This window comes from Lissotriton vulgaris, chromosome 4_1, assembly GCF_964263255.1.
Source record: "Lissotriton vulgaris chromosome 4_1, aLisVul1.2, whole genome shotgun sequence".
Classification (NCBI taxonomy): Eukaryota; Metazoa; Chordata; class Amphibia; order Caudata; family Salamandridae; genus Lissotriton; species Lissotriton vulgaris.
This window is the reverse complement of record NC_141691.1, coordinates 1,672,919,011-1,672,938,850: the sequence shown is the minus strand read 5'-3', so window position 1 is coordinate 1,672,938,850 and position 19,840 is coordinate 1,672,919,011. Positions and strand designations below refer to the sequence as shown.

General features: G+C 43.7%; 2 protein-coding genes across 3 annotated transcripts in view; one reads left to right on the top strand and one right to left on the bottom strand.

Moving 5' to 3' along the window:
* RBIS (ribosomal biogenesis factor) overlaps nt 1-9,928 on the top strand; it is a 44,082-nt gene extending 34,154 nt beyond the window's left edge. For both annotated transcript variants that reach the window (XM_086965950.1, XM_086965951.1), the window contains exon 4: nt 9,751-9,928. In XM_086965950.1, coding sequence (XP_086822076.1) covers nt 9,751-9,819 — 69 coding nt within the window. In that variant the 3' untranslated portion in view covers nt 9,820-9,928. The remainder of the gene's footprint in view (nt 1-9,750) is intronic.
* Nucleotides 9,929-16,580: 6,652 nt separating this feature from the next.
* The window catches only part of E2F5 (E2F transcription factor 5), a 325,128-nt gene continuing 321,868 nt past the window's right edge, over nt 16,581-19,840 (bottom strand). The window contains exon 9 of the mRNA XM_086965947.1: nt 16,581-17,031. Within this exon, the coding sequence (XP_086822073.1) occupies nt 16,922-17,031 (110 nt within the window). The 3' untranslated portion in view covers nt 16,581-16,921. The remainder of the gene's footprint in view (nt 17,032-19,840) is intronic.

Below are 19,840 nucleotides of genomic sequence, written 5' to 3'. Positions count from 1 at the left end.
ACATCCACTCTGAATCTAAGCCCATTTTATGGAGCCTACTTGTAATGTAGTAGACCTAATGTATTACTTTCTGTAGGATTAGCAGAAGGCTTGCCTAAGTCTCTACCTCCCTAAAGGTCCATCATTGCAGACTCCCACTCTACATCACCATTCCCTTTTTCCTACCCCTTCTGTTAATGCTACTTCCCTGCATCCGGGTGACCTCAGGAAACGAGAACCAGTCAAGAGCACATGTTGCCATCACATTTCAAAGGCATAGATATTTTGTTTACCATTGGAAGGGGCAAACTCATTATTTTCCTGAAGTTGTTTCAATTATTTGATATTAGCTGATCCTTCCATGTTGCCAAGAGTTGAATCCCATCCGAGTTCCCAGTTCCTAAATTCCTGCAGCGGTGTCCCATATCCAATCCTAGCACCCATCCATAGGGGAATCACCCTAGTCAGCTTAACCCTACACCACAGTGTTACTGTAGTCGACTTCTATACCTTAACCCTGATGTCAATGCACCGCAGGAGTGTCTCAACAATCTTGTGACCCATTGTGTATTTCTGCAGCCTGACTGACTGCTCTTCAGCTGAGATATAAGCCCAGTCATTAATTTCAAGCAACTGGGAAGCCCAATACCAAAAATTGGGACGGCAGTGCCTGTGTCATGCAGGCAGCGAAGTTCACCCACCAGTTGCCAAGGTCAGGAATTCTAGTTTTCTCATGTGCTGGCAGTTGTGGGTCAGGTCTTAGGACATGAATTATGAGGCCAAAACAAATAATAATGGACCTTGATTTCCACAGGAAGAACTTGTTTAATCGCTCCAAGAAAGAAGTTCTAGGCAGCAGGACTTTAAGTAGCTTTGAGCAGTCTTTCAGTGGCTTCCTTTAAGTTCTCGAAACACACTAATCCAGGTACTAATCATTACCCACTTAGAGTACGGCAATGGCCTGTTCCTTGCCATAAATGAATCCTTTGAACCCAAAATGCAGGTTGTTCAAAACACTGCCACCCACATGATTAACAGCCTGGCTTCACGGTCACAGTCTCCTGCTACATTTAGAACACTCCACTGGCTCCCCATTAAAAAGAGATCATTGTTTAAACTCTTTGCCTCACTTACAAATCTCGCTAGCCTTGGTCCAAAATATTTCCAGGACAGACATGCTTCATACCTCCCTGATAGGAATCTAACATCAAAAAATCAACTTCTGCTACATCCTCGGCACATTCAGACGTCAAAATATAGTGGCCGGGCATTATCCTATATTGCCCCTCACCACTGGAATAGGCTCCTTTTGTTTATTCGTGCATGTCCAAGTTTCTCAGGTTTTAAAAAACGTCTACAAACTTGTCTGGCTGCTCTCTAGATACTCTTTCATCTCCTGTCTGTTAGAGCACTGAGATGTCCCTTCGGGGATGAGTCATGCACTATACCAAGAGACGATTAACATAACCGCACAAAACAGGCTTGGTGGCAGTCAAATGTCTTGCTGCCATTGAAGCAACACTGCTAAGACTATGCACTCTGTCCAGCCAGTGAAGGTCTTAATAGTATTTCACGGCTCTGGAAACCTTTTGCTCCAAGACATTGGCTGGAACCTTCTTCAGAGACCAGCCATGTTCCTCCACACAATTTCAGGATCCCGAACTGCAGTGTGAAGTTGTGGGCTTTTTTCTTCATTGCCATCACTGAACCCACAACCAGTGGTGCATGGGTCTTTTCAGTGGTAAAAAAGGGATATGCTATACAGCTTCCTCCATCCAGGTTTGTTTTGCCCAGTCAGCATCTGAAGAACGTCTGCAGGTGATATCCTTATTTTAGGAGCAGTCAAGCTGGTCCTTTCCCAAAAAGGGAGGGGTATTCCTGATATTTCTTTGTAAGAAAAAAGGGAGAAGGGCTCTGTCCCATTCTGAACCTTTGAACGAGTTCCTTCCTCTACAGTTGAAGACACTGGCTTTAGCTCAGGTGGACCCAGGTGTCTGGAACGGCTATGTCCACTGGATCTCCAGGATGCCTACTTCCAATTACCTAACTGTTCTGTAATGGGGAACCAGCACTACTGTTACAGGACTCTGCTAAGTGACCTCATCTTGGTCACAGTAGCAACCTTTTTGAGACAGCAGATGGTCTGCTATCCATACCTACACAACCGTCTTCGGGACAAATAAGCTTATTTCGGAAGTTAGTCCTATAAAACTATATTTAAAAAAATTGTCTGTATAATCCAAAAGCAAACACACATAAACAACAACAATAATACAGAAGAAATTATTTAAAAAACGACAAGGTACACACTTTGGGTAAGAGTGGAGTATGGAAATACATATCATTATTGGTTCCAAAGCCATCAAACAGAACCATGTCAGTCAACCGACCTGGGCCCAGGAGCAAATATAGTGGAGATAAAGTAGTACAGAATAATACACAGTCATTATACAGTAGGAGACCCAACATCGGGGTGCAGAGCAATGGCACTCAGCCATCTTGGGAGTCTACTATGAGGGGAGGGGGGGGACCAGAATTGCAGTTTCTCATTTTGTCTGTCAAGTTGGCATCTGGCAGCCACCAGTGCAAGGCCCTAGAGGCCTCTTGTTTGAATGCGAGCCTATGTGTTCCCAAAAACCAGCTGTCAATGCATACAGGATAGCCAGGACCCCTCACCCAACCCATATGTTACAGCTATGGCCAGTCATACCTGAGCATCTCTGCAGTCCCGAGCATCACCGCCAGGGTCTATCCCAACTTCAGTAGGACCCTCCCCATGGGAACCATATCCAGCAAGTGGAGAAAGTACTGTGTCTTCATGGCGGTCGTAAGACATCGCTCACCTCCAGTTTCCCAAGATATATATCCCAGATCATTCTTTGAGACCCATCACCCCCTCGTTTCCTGATCTCTGCCAAGGCATTTGCCTTGGCACGTGTTCATTTCTGCAAGGTGCAGTCAGCTCAGTATCTCCAAGGCCAACTGTGACTTCCACAACATTGCAATTTGGCACTTCAATAGTTCGCACACTAGATCAATAATTCTGTTCAGGTGTTTATTTCCCTTAACTTGTGTGCTAATTCCCTACAAGCAGGACTCTGGTCCACATTGATCACTGCAGGGGTGGTCTCTGTGACTGCATCCCATGCCCGCCCAATCTTCAGACATTCCCAGACCATGTGGAGAAACCCTGCCTCCAAGTACCACATCAGGAGCATGCCGATGAAGGACTGGGGTACGTGTGCTATACGCCGCATTGTGAGGTACACCTGATGGAGGTAATTGAATTGCGTGAAACTGAAGCGCTGGTTACACAACACCCCCATGACCTGTTTTAAGGCCTGACCCCCACTGCTTGTCCATCAGCGGTGATAGGAGATACAATGTCCAGCGCTACCATACACTAGTGTTAAACTTGTAATGGGCAAACAGAGTATTGTAAAGGAGCGTCCTAGCCACCAGTGCTGGGTAATAGTCAGATAACACTGCATTGTATATCAGGAAGTGGCCAACCGGTATGATGTGTTTTTCCCTGAGCTCTTGAAAGGTCACAAATGTTCCCTTATGTGTGCCACCCCAGCATCACTCTAATTCCGAGTATCATGGTGTTGATGTAGCCCCTGTAGTGCTTTTGCATGTCAAACCAGGATCCGTGGTGAATAGGAGGGTCAGCTGGCCCTCTGCAAATGTATTTCTGCCAACAGTGACGCCACAAGGGGGGCATGCCCCTTCTGTATCTTTCAGAGGGGGGGGGGGGGGGAGAAGAGAGACAGGATTTAGTCCAATTTACGCAGATGTTGCATACTATAAATTTTTCTAGCAAGGCTGTTAGAACCAGGAGCAAGGCTCCAACATTGCACAGATCGAGATGGGTATAGTCAGTGTAGTAACTGACTCCACGCAGATTGGTGATGTTCAGATGGAGCATAAAGAGAGATCATATTGGGTATTGGGTGAGGTTATTCCCCATTGGTGAGCTCACCGGCATAGTTTACAGGCCAGTGGTTCCATGGCGAGGGCGAAAATCAAAGGAGATGGGGGGCAGGCCTGCAGAGTGCCACGATTGATACCGAAACTCAAGTGCCCCCTCTTAACTCGAGCCACAGTGTTTCCGTACAAGGTATGAAACCATGGAAGATATCCTGGGCTGAAGCCCATCCCACCTATGGTCTCAAACAGGAACTCCCAACTCAGGGAATGGAAGGCCTTTTCATTGTCAAGTGAGACCGCCACAGATGGGTCAGTATTCGATGCAGGATCTCCCATCACTCCAAGGAGGTGCCAGATATTAAGGAAGGTGTTCCGGCCTGGGATTAACCCATTCTGAACCGTGTATACTAGGGTGCCCACTAACAGCAGCAACTTGTTTGCTAGGACTTTCCCGGAATTTTACTATCTATTTTCAGTAGCGAGGGCGGACAGTATGACCAGCCATCCAATGGCTCTCAACCCAGCTAAAGGAGCACCACTATCGGGGCCTTGCGGTGAGAATCTGGTATTCAACGCTATCCTCCGCGCCTCATTGTATTCCTCCAGGAGAGCTAAGCACTATAAGCAGCATAATATTCAATAGGAAGGCCATCTGTGCTACAGCATTGTTGCAAGCTATTTAGGTTATTGGCAGGCGGATCTTCTCAACCCGAAGAGGGACATCAAGCTCTGCTTTCTGAACCCGTTTAAGCGGGGGAAGAGTCATCCCCAGCAAAACAATCACCGAGCCTCTCCTTGGAAGGCCTTTCACCTTCAGCATAAAGTGCTCGGCAGTAATCCATGAAAGCATCATTGATGGCAACCTGAGTGTTAATGATGCGCCTTCCCTCTAGCTTCAGAGCACCTATCCCCTAGTGTGTCCATACGTGGATTGCACTGGCTCCCGCCCCATGAAGGCAGGCGAGACATTGCTTATAGTCTAGTTTCTCCAGTGCCCCCAAAGATCTCAGTGCTCCTTCCGTAGCTGACTGAGTCAGCCCATTCCCTTAGGCTGTACTAGCAGTGCGACCTTCTTCTCCCTCAACCTAGTCTTGTGTGGCATAAGGTCCCTTCGTAGTGTCTGCCGAACCCCGCCAGATCGCAACAATTGTCAGGCCTCTCATGACCACCTTATGTGCGTCCCACAACAGCACCGACAGGAGTCTCTATGTGGAAGGCAGGTGGACGGGCCCTCCCCCCCCATCTCAGGGTTAGTATCAGCAGGCAATGATTTGAAAGTGTGCGTGCCCAATACTTTGTGATTGATCGAGGAAATCAGCACAGTTCTGCACAGAAAAACATCCAGTTCGGTGTGCAATTGACGTACTGGTGAGTGAAAAGAAAAGTCATGGTCCTCCGGGTGTGGGAGGTGCCATACATCATGCAGTCTGTGACTAGTAAGCCAGCTTTGGAAATGTCTGGTTACCTGGTTGGAACTTGCCTCTGGGAGGAGTGGGGTGGATCTGTCCTTAATGTAGTTGAAATATCAGCCCCAAATAGTGGGGCTGTGAGGGTCACCGAGGAAGGCCAGGGTAAGACCATCCAGAAATAGTGTCCAGCGTTCTGGGCATATATAGCTAATAGTGTAAGGGGCATGGCATCTAAATACACCTCCATAACTGTGACGTCCCTTTAAATCTGCCTTGTGGGTCTTCCATGAATGGGATCCACAGGCGCTATCCACAACAGCACTCCTCTTACATACAAGGACATCATCATTTCTTGACCTGGCCCATCCAACACACCCTTAATGTGCGCAACAATACTGTTGTCATGTGCACCTCCTGCAGAAACGCATTCCAAATAACCAGTTTATATTGAGGTGTGCAGAGGGAAATGATGACTCGGTATGTGGTGTGCTCTGTCAATGGAGAAGAACTTTGGGACTTTGTCTGATAGTACTGTTCCAACCAGCCAGTGTTCGCAGAATAGTTGTAGGCGTGGGCGGAGCTCACTGAGTTGCATAAAAACTCTGAGATTACACGGATGGGCATACTCTAGAATGTCGCACTGATTTGTAGTGCCAGCAGTTTGTACCGTGCTGTATAATCAGCGCACACGGCACCACGCAGTGCTCCAGCAGGCACTGCTTCTTTCTGCCAATTGAGCAGATTTTCTACTTAAGCAGAAGCTTTCTCGAATCAAACGTTTGCGACCTGCTGAGACCACCTGCATCAAGAAAATCTTGCAGGGAGGCATTCTAGCATCAGAAAATCACGCTAGGGGATGCAAATTCTCGCTCGCCAACTTAATGTTGGCAACCTGCACACAAGAAAAAAAACTTTGCCACGCGCCGTTTGCCAGAGTTTTGCCGGAACTCTGTGATTCTTGCGAAGTGGGCAAAACTATGCAAACGTCACAGGCAGAGCGGAATCTTCGCCCACCCTTAAATCATTACATGCTTGAACCCTCTGAGCGCTCTGAAAATGCCCAGAAAGCAGACTTTGTTCTAACGCAAGCGCCCCTCTGCAACCTCCGCATTCTGTTGTCAGGTGGTAATATCGGATTGCATCCTTTGCATCTGAGATTGTAGTTCCTTTACTGTGGGGTGCAGCGAGGCTAGGGTCTATTCTGAATCCCCCACCCTTTCCACGAGTTTTCGGTGGTTCTCACGAAGCAGGCCAACAGCTACGAATATCTCATTAATCTTGGAATCCAGGATGGCCTGTAGGATCTTCTCAAACTGATTTGAATGTCTGTGCAGAATGGCCTTTAGGTGTGGCAAAGCACAAACTTCTCTCAATAACCCAGGAAAGGAACCCAGGAAAGGTGTGCATCTTCAGGCAGGAATGAAGCCTTGGGGTATTTAGGCTTCACCATTTTCATGGGTAGGTGTACAAGGCTCCCTTACACTGCTCAAATTGGCGATTCGGGGGCCCTCTTGGGTGCTTGCCTCTCCCCACAGCGCGAGTCCTCGCCCACCCCAGTCAACAAGGCCTTTGTCAGTCACAAGCATCTTGCATCATGAATCAAGCTCCTAGTGTGAGGAGCTCCCAAAGTCCAGTTTCCATTTGCTCTACCAGGCCCTTGTCAGTGGACGCCACAATTTCCTGTTCTAGAACGAGCCTCCACGAATGCTGCTTCTGTAATCCGGTTCACGCATGGGATCTCATGTTGCAGGGTCTTCCTGGCTACCTCCGCTGTGCTCTGGCACCGGCGCGTAGATGCCTGTGCCGGGGAGTGTGTCCTCAAATCCAGGAGCCATGCATTCCCATCGACCCGCACTGAGCTGCTGTTTACTTCTCCTCCTTATGCCTCTGACTGCCATCAGGGCCGAAACAAATGGTACAGTGTCAGAAAGCTACTCCGGCCCAATGCAGCAACTGTGGCCGTGTAGGCCACACACTTCTCCAGCTCACAGCAATTACGGGCCCCAGGCAAACTGTAGCCGTGCGGGGAGAGCAGGTGATGTCCACTGCAGTGTTACTTCTCAGGAGAGCACAACTGTCTAGGGGAGGGTTGACCCAGCACATGCAAGAGCCTCCAGCCCATGTTCAGCTCTGCAGAGCTTAGTTATAAATCCTGGGGTCAGCCACACCAAGCTCTAGTCCCTTTAAGCATTTGGGATTCTCAGTTGTGCCAGGTGTTGGGGCAGCCTCACAGCCTTTGCTATTTCCCCTCCAAGTAGCGCTCTGTGTAGGCCGAGCCAGACGCGACATCGGTCCGTCCATTTCGAATTCAGGGCCCAGCAGTGGGCGCTTCTATATAGCTTTGGGTGTAGTGGAAAGGGAGTTAATGGGACTGGTGGAGCCGCCAGTGATAGCAGCCCTGTGGCTCTTGCAATGACGACACCACTGTAATCTGCCAGCCTCAGTCCACCTTTCTTTCACGCTGTCATGTGCAGCCAGCAGTTTCATGTACCCCTATATGGCGCCCAGGTGAAGGGGGTGCACTGTCGCCCTACAGTGGACGTCAGAGGGCTAAAACGCTCATGATCAAGCAGGATTAATATTGGGCCTAGGCCGAGCTCACAGAGAAATGCCCGCTCCGGTCACCATCTTGGACACACAATCGAAATGCGTACGCACAATTAATTCCAAAGTCATAACGATAAAATACAATCTTTAAATAAGTTATCTATACTATTGCATCCTTAATATTTTAGCTTATAGAATTCTTGTGAACGTGTATGATGTCCTCAAGGTGCAGAGCGACGCTCTCTGCCTGTGCCCAGGTCGTCAGTGAGTGAAACTAAGCTATCTTGGGCGGGGGCTCCAGAAGCTTCTAGCATCTAGTGGTCTAGCGCTTAGCTGCAAGCAACCCCAGGTCTATAAACCTGGACATTACTTTGTTTTTTTTTAAATCTGCGATAGAGTCCCAGAAGGCATACCTCACAGGTGCAGTTAGTTGGGTACGTGACAACAGCATCCCAATAGGAAGTGAGATCAGTGCAGCTCCACAGCATATGTAGTAGATCTGCGTCTACCTGACTACACTGGGGACAATCAGCATCAGCGCGCTTGGGTATTAACATAGGGATACCCCATAATTGGTATCACACTTTGAAGGTTTAGGAAGCGTATCTGAAATTGTCTCGGAGGGTGGTACTGGTGTCATAGATAGCACTGAATGTATTGAGAATTCAGCGGCCTGTGGGGGCAGGGGCAGGCACTGGTGTTGCCAGGAGCGAGAACCTGTGCAAGTGTGTAGCCAGTGACATACAGGTTAGACCTGCCAGAATTGCCAAACCCGCAGGAGGAAGCCCACCATTGGGGAGAAGCCAAGTGGTAGTGGGGTTATTCAGAAGATATGCTACATTGCTTTCTGGAAGGCTTCAACCAGCACAGGGTTGGCCAATAGAGTTGGGAATTTCAACTTCATCTTTTTTAAATTTGGGGATTGGCTCCAACGACGAGGAAGATCCCATCATCGGGACAGATTCTCAGAGGAAGAAGACTGTCCTTCTTGTGGTGTTATTTGTGGGAAGCTCTTTTCAAACATTCCCTTTTAGAAGACTTGTGAGAGGAATGGGGATTGCTATGACGCATCCCTCTGAGCCTTGGCCGAAAAATAGCTTGTCCTCCTGCTCAGTTATGGCCTACGGGTGAATCAATTAACAGGAGTTGCAGGGTGAATGGTTGTGCCTTGATCCTATACACCCAAGCATGTGTGGATCTGAAAGGACATCATCTTATGTTATCTAAACAGAGTTTCAGTCCCTCAGAAGGCATTTTACCTAGTTGCTGTTGACAGCTGAGTAACATGTTGCTGCATCAAGAAGAGCTTTAGGCCTGTATCGATGAGGCATGAAAAAAAAGCAAATAATGCCAGAGTACACAGCACTAATAACAAAGGTTATTACGGGTGGTTTGAGTTTTGTACTAGAATTAGGCACTGCTGCTCCTGGCGTCTAGTCCTCTATATCTCTTTCCTTTAAATTCCAATTGGAAGGACAGCATCGAAAGGAGATTGCTGGTCTTCCTTTTACTATCCAAGATTCCTAATATACCTCTTACTTTTGGAGCGGTTTTGTGCTGGAGTAGTTAGGGAAAGAAAGAATTAGAACAGGGATTCCTAATATACCTCTTACTTTTGGAGCGGTTTTGTGCTGGAGTTTTTAGGGAAAGATAAAGAATTAGAACAGGCAGCAGTTCTTTCTTAAGAGTGGAACTTTATTTTCTGTTGTCACAAACCAGATCATAACTGAACAAGCATATCCTAAAGCAAACAACTGATTCGTCTCCTAACCTCTGCATACTGTGATGTAAAAACCTTTCAAAAGGAAATGTTTACTTGTAAGTTACAGACCAACATGATCCATTAAGTCAGTACAGGCCTTTGAATGTTTTTTTTTTTCCTCAGATCCCTAGTCGACCCCAGGAAGAACCTGTGAATGTAGAAGAGACTGCGAGCTTATTTTCACATCTGTAAAAAGGCGACCAAAAGACTGCAAAATGATCAACTCAGATTTTGTGAACTGAAAAAAAACAAATGATTTATTTTGTAAATGTTTATTAAAAATCTCATTTATGTACAAGCATTGGCTCGTTTTAATACAAACTACATGTTAAACTTTCCTACTATGTAGGCAACTGAATGTCACAAGTAAACAAAATGTGTGAGAAATTTAAAGTGTGGAAACAGAAGGCACTTTCACAAATGTTAATAAAAACATACAAAATACTTAGGGCCCGATTCAAAGTTTGGTGATAAATAAAAAATACTTTTTGCAGGAAACTCCAAAATCAAATTAGATTCCACTAAGTAAATTTCCTTCCCCATAGAGGTAGCATTCAGCCAGTGGTTGGGCCTCCATACTCAGTTTCCTCCAATAATTAGGTTTTTTTTTTTTTTACCAACAAACTCTAAATCGGGCACTTAGTCTCTATTAGCCATTAACAGGCAGTTTGGAGCTATATAATCATTAAACGTGCATCTTGGCAGTGAAGTTCGTCCTTACAAAATATATATACACATATTTATAATTTATACAGTTTGCCAAGCTTTAAAACATTTGAAAAAGAATCAACAAAAGTGCTAGAAAACAATTTCCAAAGGACTTTTAGCTCCTTGAACAAACAGCCATATACAGATTCTGAATCAATAGAAGTTGCTTAGTTTGACAATTAGATACATGACTCAGTGGTTACTATAATGAATAAAGTTTACATATTTACACGGTATGAAGTGAAAATAAATGAACATAGACTGACTACCAAACTATCGACCACTTATAAATATTTGTCCAAAAAGATTTCGAGATACACTTAATCCCACAATCAAGCACTTTACCCAAATATGTGAGCAATGTAGGCAGCCAGAATAATAAAGTAAAAGAACTGAGATTGGTTCGATTTAGGAACTTAAAATGGGTCACAATTTAGGCATGGTCGATAACATGGCTGTGATTCAATATGAAATAGACTGACTACAGTTGCTTTGTGTGCAGAGTTCATTTTAAAGACAAACTAAATCTAATATTTGAAATGGCTGCTGAGACATGGTAAATGTCCAAGTACATTATCTGCTAAAGGAAGTTGCCTGTCTCACAATATCCCACAACACTCAAGATAAACTCTTCTATGTCAGGCAGGTTTTGGGGAAATGGTTTTAAACATGGGACACCAACTCTTCCCTTCTGTTAACGTTGAGACTAAACTACCATTTTCCTCTCCAACAGTCCATTTGAATAGTCCCATAATACTCCAATCACTTCTTAAAAATGAGTTAGTAAAGCAGAAGATAGCATTCAGCAGTGACTTTGTAGGAAACTATTGAATCTCCTCATGCGTTGATAAACCAAACATTTGTTGATTGGGACAATACTTCTTAAAAGTCATCTGGCTTATAAATCAAAAATGTATCCTTGCATTTTGCCTCTGCACAGTGGAGTTTAAAAAGCTGTGTTATTTAAGATGTTTATATTTTAGTCTGAATCCATCACTCTTAAAGGCGTTATCCTTAAGGAGCCCTAGCTGCTCTAATTTGTGCTGGGCAGTCACAGCATGGATGGACTCTTGTGATGCTCTTCATTTCAGAATGTTGGCACTGTTGCTGGAATACCTCCCATCCCCCTGTGGCAAACTCGGACTACATGTAAATTATCTGAAATCTACCATTTTAATATAATTAGATGTTTGTATAAGCTAAAAACAGTAATTGTGATAACCATGTTAAACAACAAACTAACTGATAGATGCATATTTTATGTATTCAAGAGGCTTGGTTAACCATTACGAAGTGTAACGTGGTTCTGCATAGGATTAAATATGAAAATAGTACCTATTCACGGGTTACCCTAGACCGTTACTGAAATAAATTAATTGACAGTGGTAGTGTTCTCAACTGATTTTTGAGATACTACTGGACCGTGTATTCAGTGCAGGAATTGTGAAGTAAAAAAATCATTATAAAGGAAATAGTGTTTATAAATTATGAAAACAATACCAACATGAAGACTGTTGAACTTTATAAAAAAAAAATTCTATCTGTTAAAAGCAAGAGAATTATAAGACAGCCGACTTCCCTCCATGAGGTTAGGCGGTCTTTGCTGGATAATGCCTTTAACAAATGTGTTTAATGAATACAACTCAGCAGATCATTTTTAAAATCCAAAATAAATTTCCAGCTATACTGGTTTTGCAGCATGACAGATTCACAGTATTTGAATACTACTTTCATCTCATGGCTCAAATGAGAGTAGTATCTGAATGTTGAAAAACTACCTGTGTGCCATCAGCATAGGGAACATGTCAGGTGCCTTAGGGGTCACGTCTAGTGAGTAGCTCATTATTCTGTCAACTTTGCCCAATTGAGAGTGGGGAGGTGCGCCCTGCATGTGAATGTTTTACATACCAAACTTCCAAGTAAGTCTTGCAGGTGAGTAGCTTCTTATCAAGTTGGACAACTTGTAGATTCAAATGCTTTGAAACGAGAAGTGTCATACAAAATTTACAGAGCATATTCCAAATTAAGGAAGGTCCGATAAGCCTGACTGGCCAATTTTAGTATCTCCGTGATCATTAGAGTTACAGGAATAGTAAATTCAGAAGGTGTGAATAATGTAATATGTAGTCAGTCATCTTGCAGACTTGAGACAGTGGAACATTATGTAAAAAGCCAGCTATCGCGGTTTCCATTTTGTGAAGTGTGCTTTTCAATCTGGAAGCAACAGCCTATTGGTTAGAGTAAAAGTAATACCTTATACATTTGACAAACCAATATGAGACGTTTTCTTTACAATAAGCTGCAGTTCCAAATGTTTTGCACAATAGTCACATTTCAAACGTCTATAGTTCCATGGCCTTAATAATTCAAAAGTTGTGTGTGTGCAACCAGAGCTTTGTAGATTGTTGTAGACAGTAACACGAAGCCGACAGGAACGGACATGGACATCAGAGATAACTCCAAGAATAAGCAATGGAGGAGGTCTAAGCAGTATTTATCATTGTATGCTGTAAATAATCTGTCTAAACACAATTGCAGTTCCCTGACTTGATATATCAAAGCTGTACCTGGAAGATATCCACTCTACATAGTAGAAATGTAAACTGCTCTGATGAATGGGTTTAAATCCAAAGGACCAGATTATCTGCCCTCAAAACGATTTGTACAAAACAGGACCTGAAGTAATGAATACAAGTGAAGAATCTAGTTGTTCATCATGGATCATATCCAAAATAATAGCAGCTTTGTGAACTTGCATTAGGTTTGAGGGCCAATGACTAAGAAGTAATTAATAATGGTTTCCATTTGTGAAATACTCATAGTCTGTGTCACTTTGATTTAGTGGCAGATGAGGAAAGCACAAAGCAGACCATGGAGTCAAAATACCACTCCCTAATAGCTTCTTTTCTGAAAAACTGGGCAAAATGTGATAGTATTTTTAGCTCTCTCCTTTAGCAAATGGAAACGTATTTGGGAGTACTCCTTTGTTTAACCCCTTCACTGTGGCGGCTATTCCGCCGCAGTGCTAAGGGGGCGGGGCGGCCGCATGCTGGTGACGGAGCAGCTCCGTCACCAGCGTCGGTGGCGCTGTGCTTATGACGGAGCGGTTCCGTCACGGCCCGCCCCGCTCAATAGGACGCTCAGCGCAGGCGCGGAATTCGCGCCGCGCATGAGCAGCGAGCGGGCCATGACGGAACCGCTCCGTCATCAGCACAGCGCCACCGCAGCTGATGACGGAGCGGTTCAGTCATCAGCAGACAAAGGGTTAAAAAAAGAAAGTAAATTCCCATGTGTGTAATTATTCTGTATTGTGGCTAAAAATCTGTAATTGGCGTCTGCTCTTGAAGCTTTATTTGGTATCAGCAGCAACGGAGTGCGCTAGTCCAGTATCAGAGATTTTGTGCTTTACAAAATCTGTGGCATAAAGTTGACGGACGATCCTGTATACATATATCAATGATGGATCTGCTGAGAAAAATAATTTTCTGCAGATCCACAATTGCCACCTGGCAGTATCAGCCTTCATCTTACGCAGGACTTTTCCAACCACAGCGTGGGTACCACTGACTTAGCTAGAAATACAGCAGAGTATAAAAACATTTATAAAGGTTGGTAGCATGATCTTGAGTCCAAAGACTTAAGATTTTCTTCGTTTGAAACTGCCTCGTTCTTACCTCTTTGTAAATAAATGCAGCCATCTTTCCCTTTAACCCGTAAATCACAAGCCACAATTATACTGGCATTTGCAGATAAGTACAATTTTCTATTCGCATCCCATTGTTGCCTTGTTCTCCAGCAGTACAGAAATATATTGCTATGGTTGAGCCAGCAAATCCATACCATGGTGATTGGTGGCCCAATCCTCCAGTGCAAGCTTTATTATATCATCTTTAGTCTTGATTTAACTGCTTTGGGCCAGGTTGTTGAACATCACCAGCCAACATTACACTATTGTAGCTATAGGAAATGCTATATTCCACTGCAGGCATTTGTACTGAGACAGTAAATCAATATTTTTGTTGTTGTTGTGACTGCAATGAATGAGACTTGTGTTCCTCAAAATTGTTGACAAATCCTTGGAAACACGAAGACCAATGTTCTCTACAAAACGTCTGTAGTTGGAACTGTAATCCTGGATCCCTTCTGTTGAATAAAACAGTTGTCTCAACAGAAAGTGAAAATAAGATGTTACAAAGTAATAAGTTGGTCTTAACCGCATTTATGTGCCGGTCCAAGACTGAGGCAGTTGTCAGGATAAATTGTGGGAAGCTTTCAGGAATAGATGATTTCAATGAGGGTTAAGTTACCCTTTTTTTCTCTTCCTTTAAAGGAGGTCCGCCTCCACTATGTGAAATCAGAATTTCAAGTGACCAGGTACGAATGTCTTAGGAGGACAATACCTGCAGGGGCCAGGACAGATAAGTAAACTATTGCCTTTTCTTCCTTTGTCCAGCTGTCCTATAGCAGTAGCTTGAATCTTCATAGTTTTGGGCTGGATCAATGACCTACTTAACAGCTATTTAGTTCCAGATCTGGTGACAAATAATGGACATTACTAGTTGACATCCTATATGCAAAAGGGCATGGTCTGGTGTACTTAAACCAATTAATAAAAACGTTGAACTGAATGTTATAGAGAACATTTCAAAGCTGTAATCATTAAAAGGAGTTGAAGTTTCTCTGTCGCTACAGAAACCAAATCCAGAGATTTATTTCCAGAGCTAATGCAGTTGCAAACACATTAGAGTGTAGCACTAATCCAGAACTGTCTTTCTGAACAATTCCATTAGGGTCTGATTGCAGACACTCCATTTTTACTGACGCAAATGTTATTTTGGCAACTTTAAATAATTTTGAATCGAAGCACCTGATGGCCTGAGACTCCCAAATAGATCTGTGGTGTAGAACTACAGTACCTCACTGGTATCTGGGTAGACTATTTCTCAACAAATAAAACAATGTCATAGTGAATCAACATACAGGTAGGCTCGATTTCTAAAAAAGTATTTAATATGAGTGCTGCCCTCTAGAACAGCAGACAAAAATCTAACCAGCAAGCACGCTGCTGCTTAAAATCTTGCTGGGACGTTGGAGTACACTGGGAACAAAATTTGACCATCTATTTACTGGTGAAAAGGGCAATACGACACTCGCAAATAACGATAGTAATATGAAGTAGGGGGTGACTGCAATACAAAATGTCACCTCATATCCTTGTATAAAACCTAACATTTTCCCCACGTCACTTGAAGTGGCAACGCAAATCCGCATCGTACACAACCCTATAGAAACATTCTACGTCTTTCTAGTCTCGTATAATGTAACCAGATAATTTATTTAGAAGAAATATTAAACATCTGTGATATACGGAAAAATATTATTTAAAAATATTTCATTCCCATCCGTGAGGTGAGGAAATGTACTCGGAGGGAATTAAATAAATATCACAAGTGTATTATATTGTTAAACCTCATAACAGCTAGTTTTCATTTTGTGGGCATTTACAGGTACGTGTTGGTAAACATCTTAGCAACAGAATCGCATATACCAGTAAAATGTGCCATTAGGGGGACTGGATGCACAAATGACCCAAACAGGCATATTGTGGTTTTATTTACCTGTTGCCAGCAATTACTGGCTTACAGTCATAACACTCAAACACTTGTTACCACCACTTAACACTTATTACCAGTAGTCTCACATTTCACATAGTAACTCTCCACCCTCCAGATTTTCCGATAACAGAGGTTTTGTTAACGCCCGAGGGGGGGATACCGGGGGATATAGGCTGGAGCCAGAGGCGGCAATAAGAAATTACAGGTCTTATTTCTCCCGTTGATTCCTAATTCTCCCCTACGCCGCCCTCAGAAATTTCACCTGCTTCCATCAGATAGTTTAAATACCGGAAGCGGTTGAGCCATAGTACTCCACATTGTGTCCTATACATTTATTTATAGTTTAACAATTGCAGGTGTCCGTCCAGAAGTTAAAAAAAAATGTCATATTACCTTTACACAGGGTTTAGAATAAACCTGCTGAAAAATAATAACTAACCACAAGAAATGTAAAAAAAAAAAAAAAAAATGCACTGTCCATCCTCCGAATTCCAGCTTTAACTTGTGTATACAATTTTGATAGTTAATATTCGCACGTGGCAATGCAACGTAGTCGGGATAGAACATTAAATGTACTACCTTACTGCTCCCCCAATCAGTATTTCATTCGGGAAGGAGGGGGTTGGGGGGGGGGGGGGGGGGACAATGTACTCTTTAGATGGGCAGTGCATTTTTCATTATTAGAATGAAGATTAACTAGGTTGTTTTGAGATTGGTCCTTCTACGTTATGTTGCATACATTGGTATGAGGAGGATAATACTCTGGGCATTCTGCACGTCACTGAAGATGCCTGGAAAGTATGTCAGTCATCCAGCCTTCGGAATCTGTGAAAAATCATTTTGCAACGTCATTTGCTTGCCATGAAAATGCAAAACCGGCAAAATAAGTTATTAAGTACTGCAAATCGTTCAGTTCAGTAGTGAGCATTATCCTTAGAGGTAGATAGAAGTCTATGTAGTGGAAATAGTATTTAATAATTTAGAATCTGCACGTCGAAAAGATCACAGACGCCTTCGTTGTCATCCAAGTTGAAGCTGTAGTCATCTCCAGGGGTAGGCGATAGCCGTAAGAGAGGAAACACTAAGGAAAGAAAAACAGTCTCGGTAAGTCCTCACAAACACTGCTTGGTTTGCAAACAAACCTGTATATCTTTTTAACATTTCATAGCTCTTTAATGTTTATGATCTTTGTCTTTAACACTCGTTTTCTAATGCATGTAATATGGATCATAAGTCGGGCATAAAGCAAAGACTGCCTTTGCCAACAGCATTGGCAACTTCCATACAACTACAACACCTCATCCACAGTTTTATCAGGATCAGTCTTTTTTATGGGAGGGCCGAGGAAGAAATCGAGGGAAAAGGAGAGGACAACAGGGGGTACATTGGGCACCAGAGACCACTCCTTCACACACCGAGACGCGATCAGGCCAACAACAGACGAGCACGTCGAGGACAGGGACAGCGACCTAGTTATAAACCTCAGTACTCAAACACTCACAGCAGACGAGAGATCTGTTCTGAATAAGGGGCTAGGCTTTGTCCCGACGAACATATGTGATCCCTTCACCTTGAGACGTGAACTTGAGAACTTCTATAGGAAGATACGTCTCCACTTTTTCTTCAATACCAACCAAGACACAGTTGACAATGAGGAACTGACAGATAGCAACACAGGTCTTAGACCCAAATCAGTGGGGTTTTGCGAAAATCTGTGCAAAACTGTAGACACATCAGTGGTGATGCCTATTGTTTCCACCACACTTCAAATATAAGAAAGTCTGCTGTTGTAGTGGCAACTAATCCATTTGAACATCCAGTACATTTTCTGACTCGTTCTCCAAGTGGAAAATTAACAGATCTCTCTTATGAAACGGACTTTTGTTGAAACTGTTCTGAACATGAAACTAATACTTAGGGGCAGTGGAGGTGTTAGAACCACTGGCAGGAAGACGCTCAGTCGGCATAGGAAACGCCCAAATAGTAGGTCTCCATCCCCACCAGATACATTACAGTCAGAGGTTAAAATGCCCCATGATCTCCCCAGCCCTGGCAGAGGCACAGCTGGAGCAACAGCAGAAGAACAGCATTGTGCCAGTAGCACCGTGTCCCTACCTGCAACTCCGGGATGGGGCTAATACCCTGGCAAGGTGACATGTACCCATGGAACTACTCCAATGGCGGGTCTAACAAGTGCTGCTGCAGGACAGGAAGCTCTCTGATAAAGGATGATGTCTCTTCTGTCAAACTGCCTCAAGATAGGTCTTATCAAAGCTATGTTAACAACTAGAAGAAACCTGACTGAAGAATGGACTGGAAATACAGCAGATGTACCATGACGAAACGAATCCAAGGGAAAAAGAGCACAAAAGTTCAAAGCAGTAAACTGTCCAAGGAAAAATCAGCAAAAGAGGACAGGAAACAAAAGATATTGGTCTAAAGCAGTCCACGGCGGCCCAATCTATAGCACAATTTCAGGATATTCACATAAAATGCAATTAAATTACTCAGATGACTCTTTTACTAAGTTAATGGTTATCCCAAAAATCTGACATGTATCTTGCTCTACCACATCTACCATTAAATAAAAAGCTTTCGGTGGCAACTGAATGGCCGTCAAAATAGCTCAGAAAAGCACTACATTTTCCTAAAAAGTAAATGCCTTTCATTTAAAAGAACATGTTCGCCAAACGTAAAATTGGCCATTTAGACTAGTAAACTATTTCAAACATCTCTCCAAGACTGGGAACAAAGCATGACATGCTCATATGCTCTTGGCTAAAACTAATCTTTCCTTAGCACCCCTGAAGGCCTGTACCAACAGGTTCACTCACAAGTCCCTTTATGAGTGCAAGAGGCCAGCTTGTCTATAAACCCATGGAATGTGAACAATTGGTTTGCATACTTAAACCAAATAGAGCAGGGAACAATTGGCTGACTGCCATCAATGGAGTACATGACCATAAACACAAGGAACACTGTGACCGCTCAAAGGCACAAGACAGGTTGCGGGTAGTCCTGCATGATTGAGAGTTAATAAAGGGATCATTGGTATTAGAGTGGAGTTCACACTGCTATGGTGCGACAGGGAACCCCTCCTTCCCACCGTGCAAAACAGTTACGTTTTGAAGCATAATCCAAAATCCTAGCAAACAGATTGGCAAGAGTAATCGGGATTAATGCAGGAAGATCAGTACAGATTAATTCCAGACCACAGCACACTCATACCTTAGACTGATCAATCGCAATGGATGCAATATCAAAGACAGTGCAGTGTGCCCTAGTAGCACTTAATATCGCATTTGAGACACTAGATTGAGAATACATGCTCAAGGTCTTCACCAGAAGTGGCTTCAGGTCCAATTACCTGGGTTTGGCAAAACTACATTACGAATAGCCCAAGGAATGGGTCGGACCTGGAAACCTGATTTAGGACATAGGGAATGTACCAGAGAGGGCTGCCTCTTAACACATTTTTCACCCTTGCAGTTGAACTATTGGCGATTAAGTTAAGAAAGCCAATGCAAATATGGGATATCAGGGTGGGGGGAAACACACAGTGTGGATGGACATTGACGATACACCACATTTGAACCAACCAGAGATCTCGGTCAACCTGTTTCTACAAGAAATAGATAGTTCTGCATGTATCTCTCGCCTATATGGTAACAGAACTAAAACGGTCTTGTACCCTCTGACAGACCTGGTGAATAAAAATGCCTGGGGAGAACCGGTGACAGGTAAACAATGGGAACTAGATAAATGTTATCTGGGGATCCAAGTGACACATTATGCAGAGAAACAATATGTCCATAATATGGGGAGGAATATGGCAGGATCTGAGAGCTTAAGTCCAGTTGTAGAATAACACCATCACTCTCCATATGGGG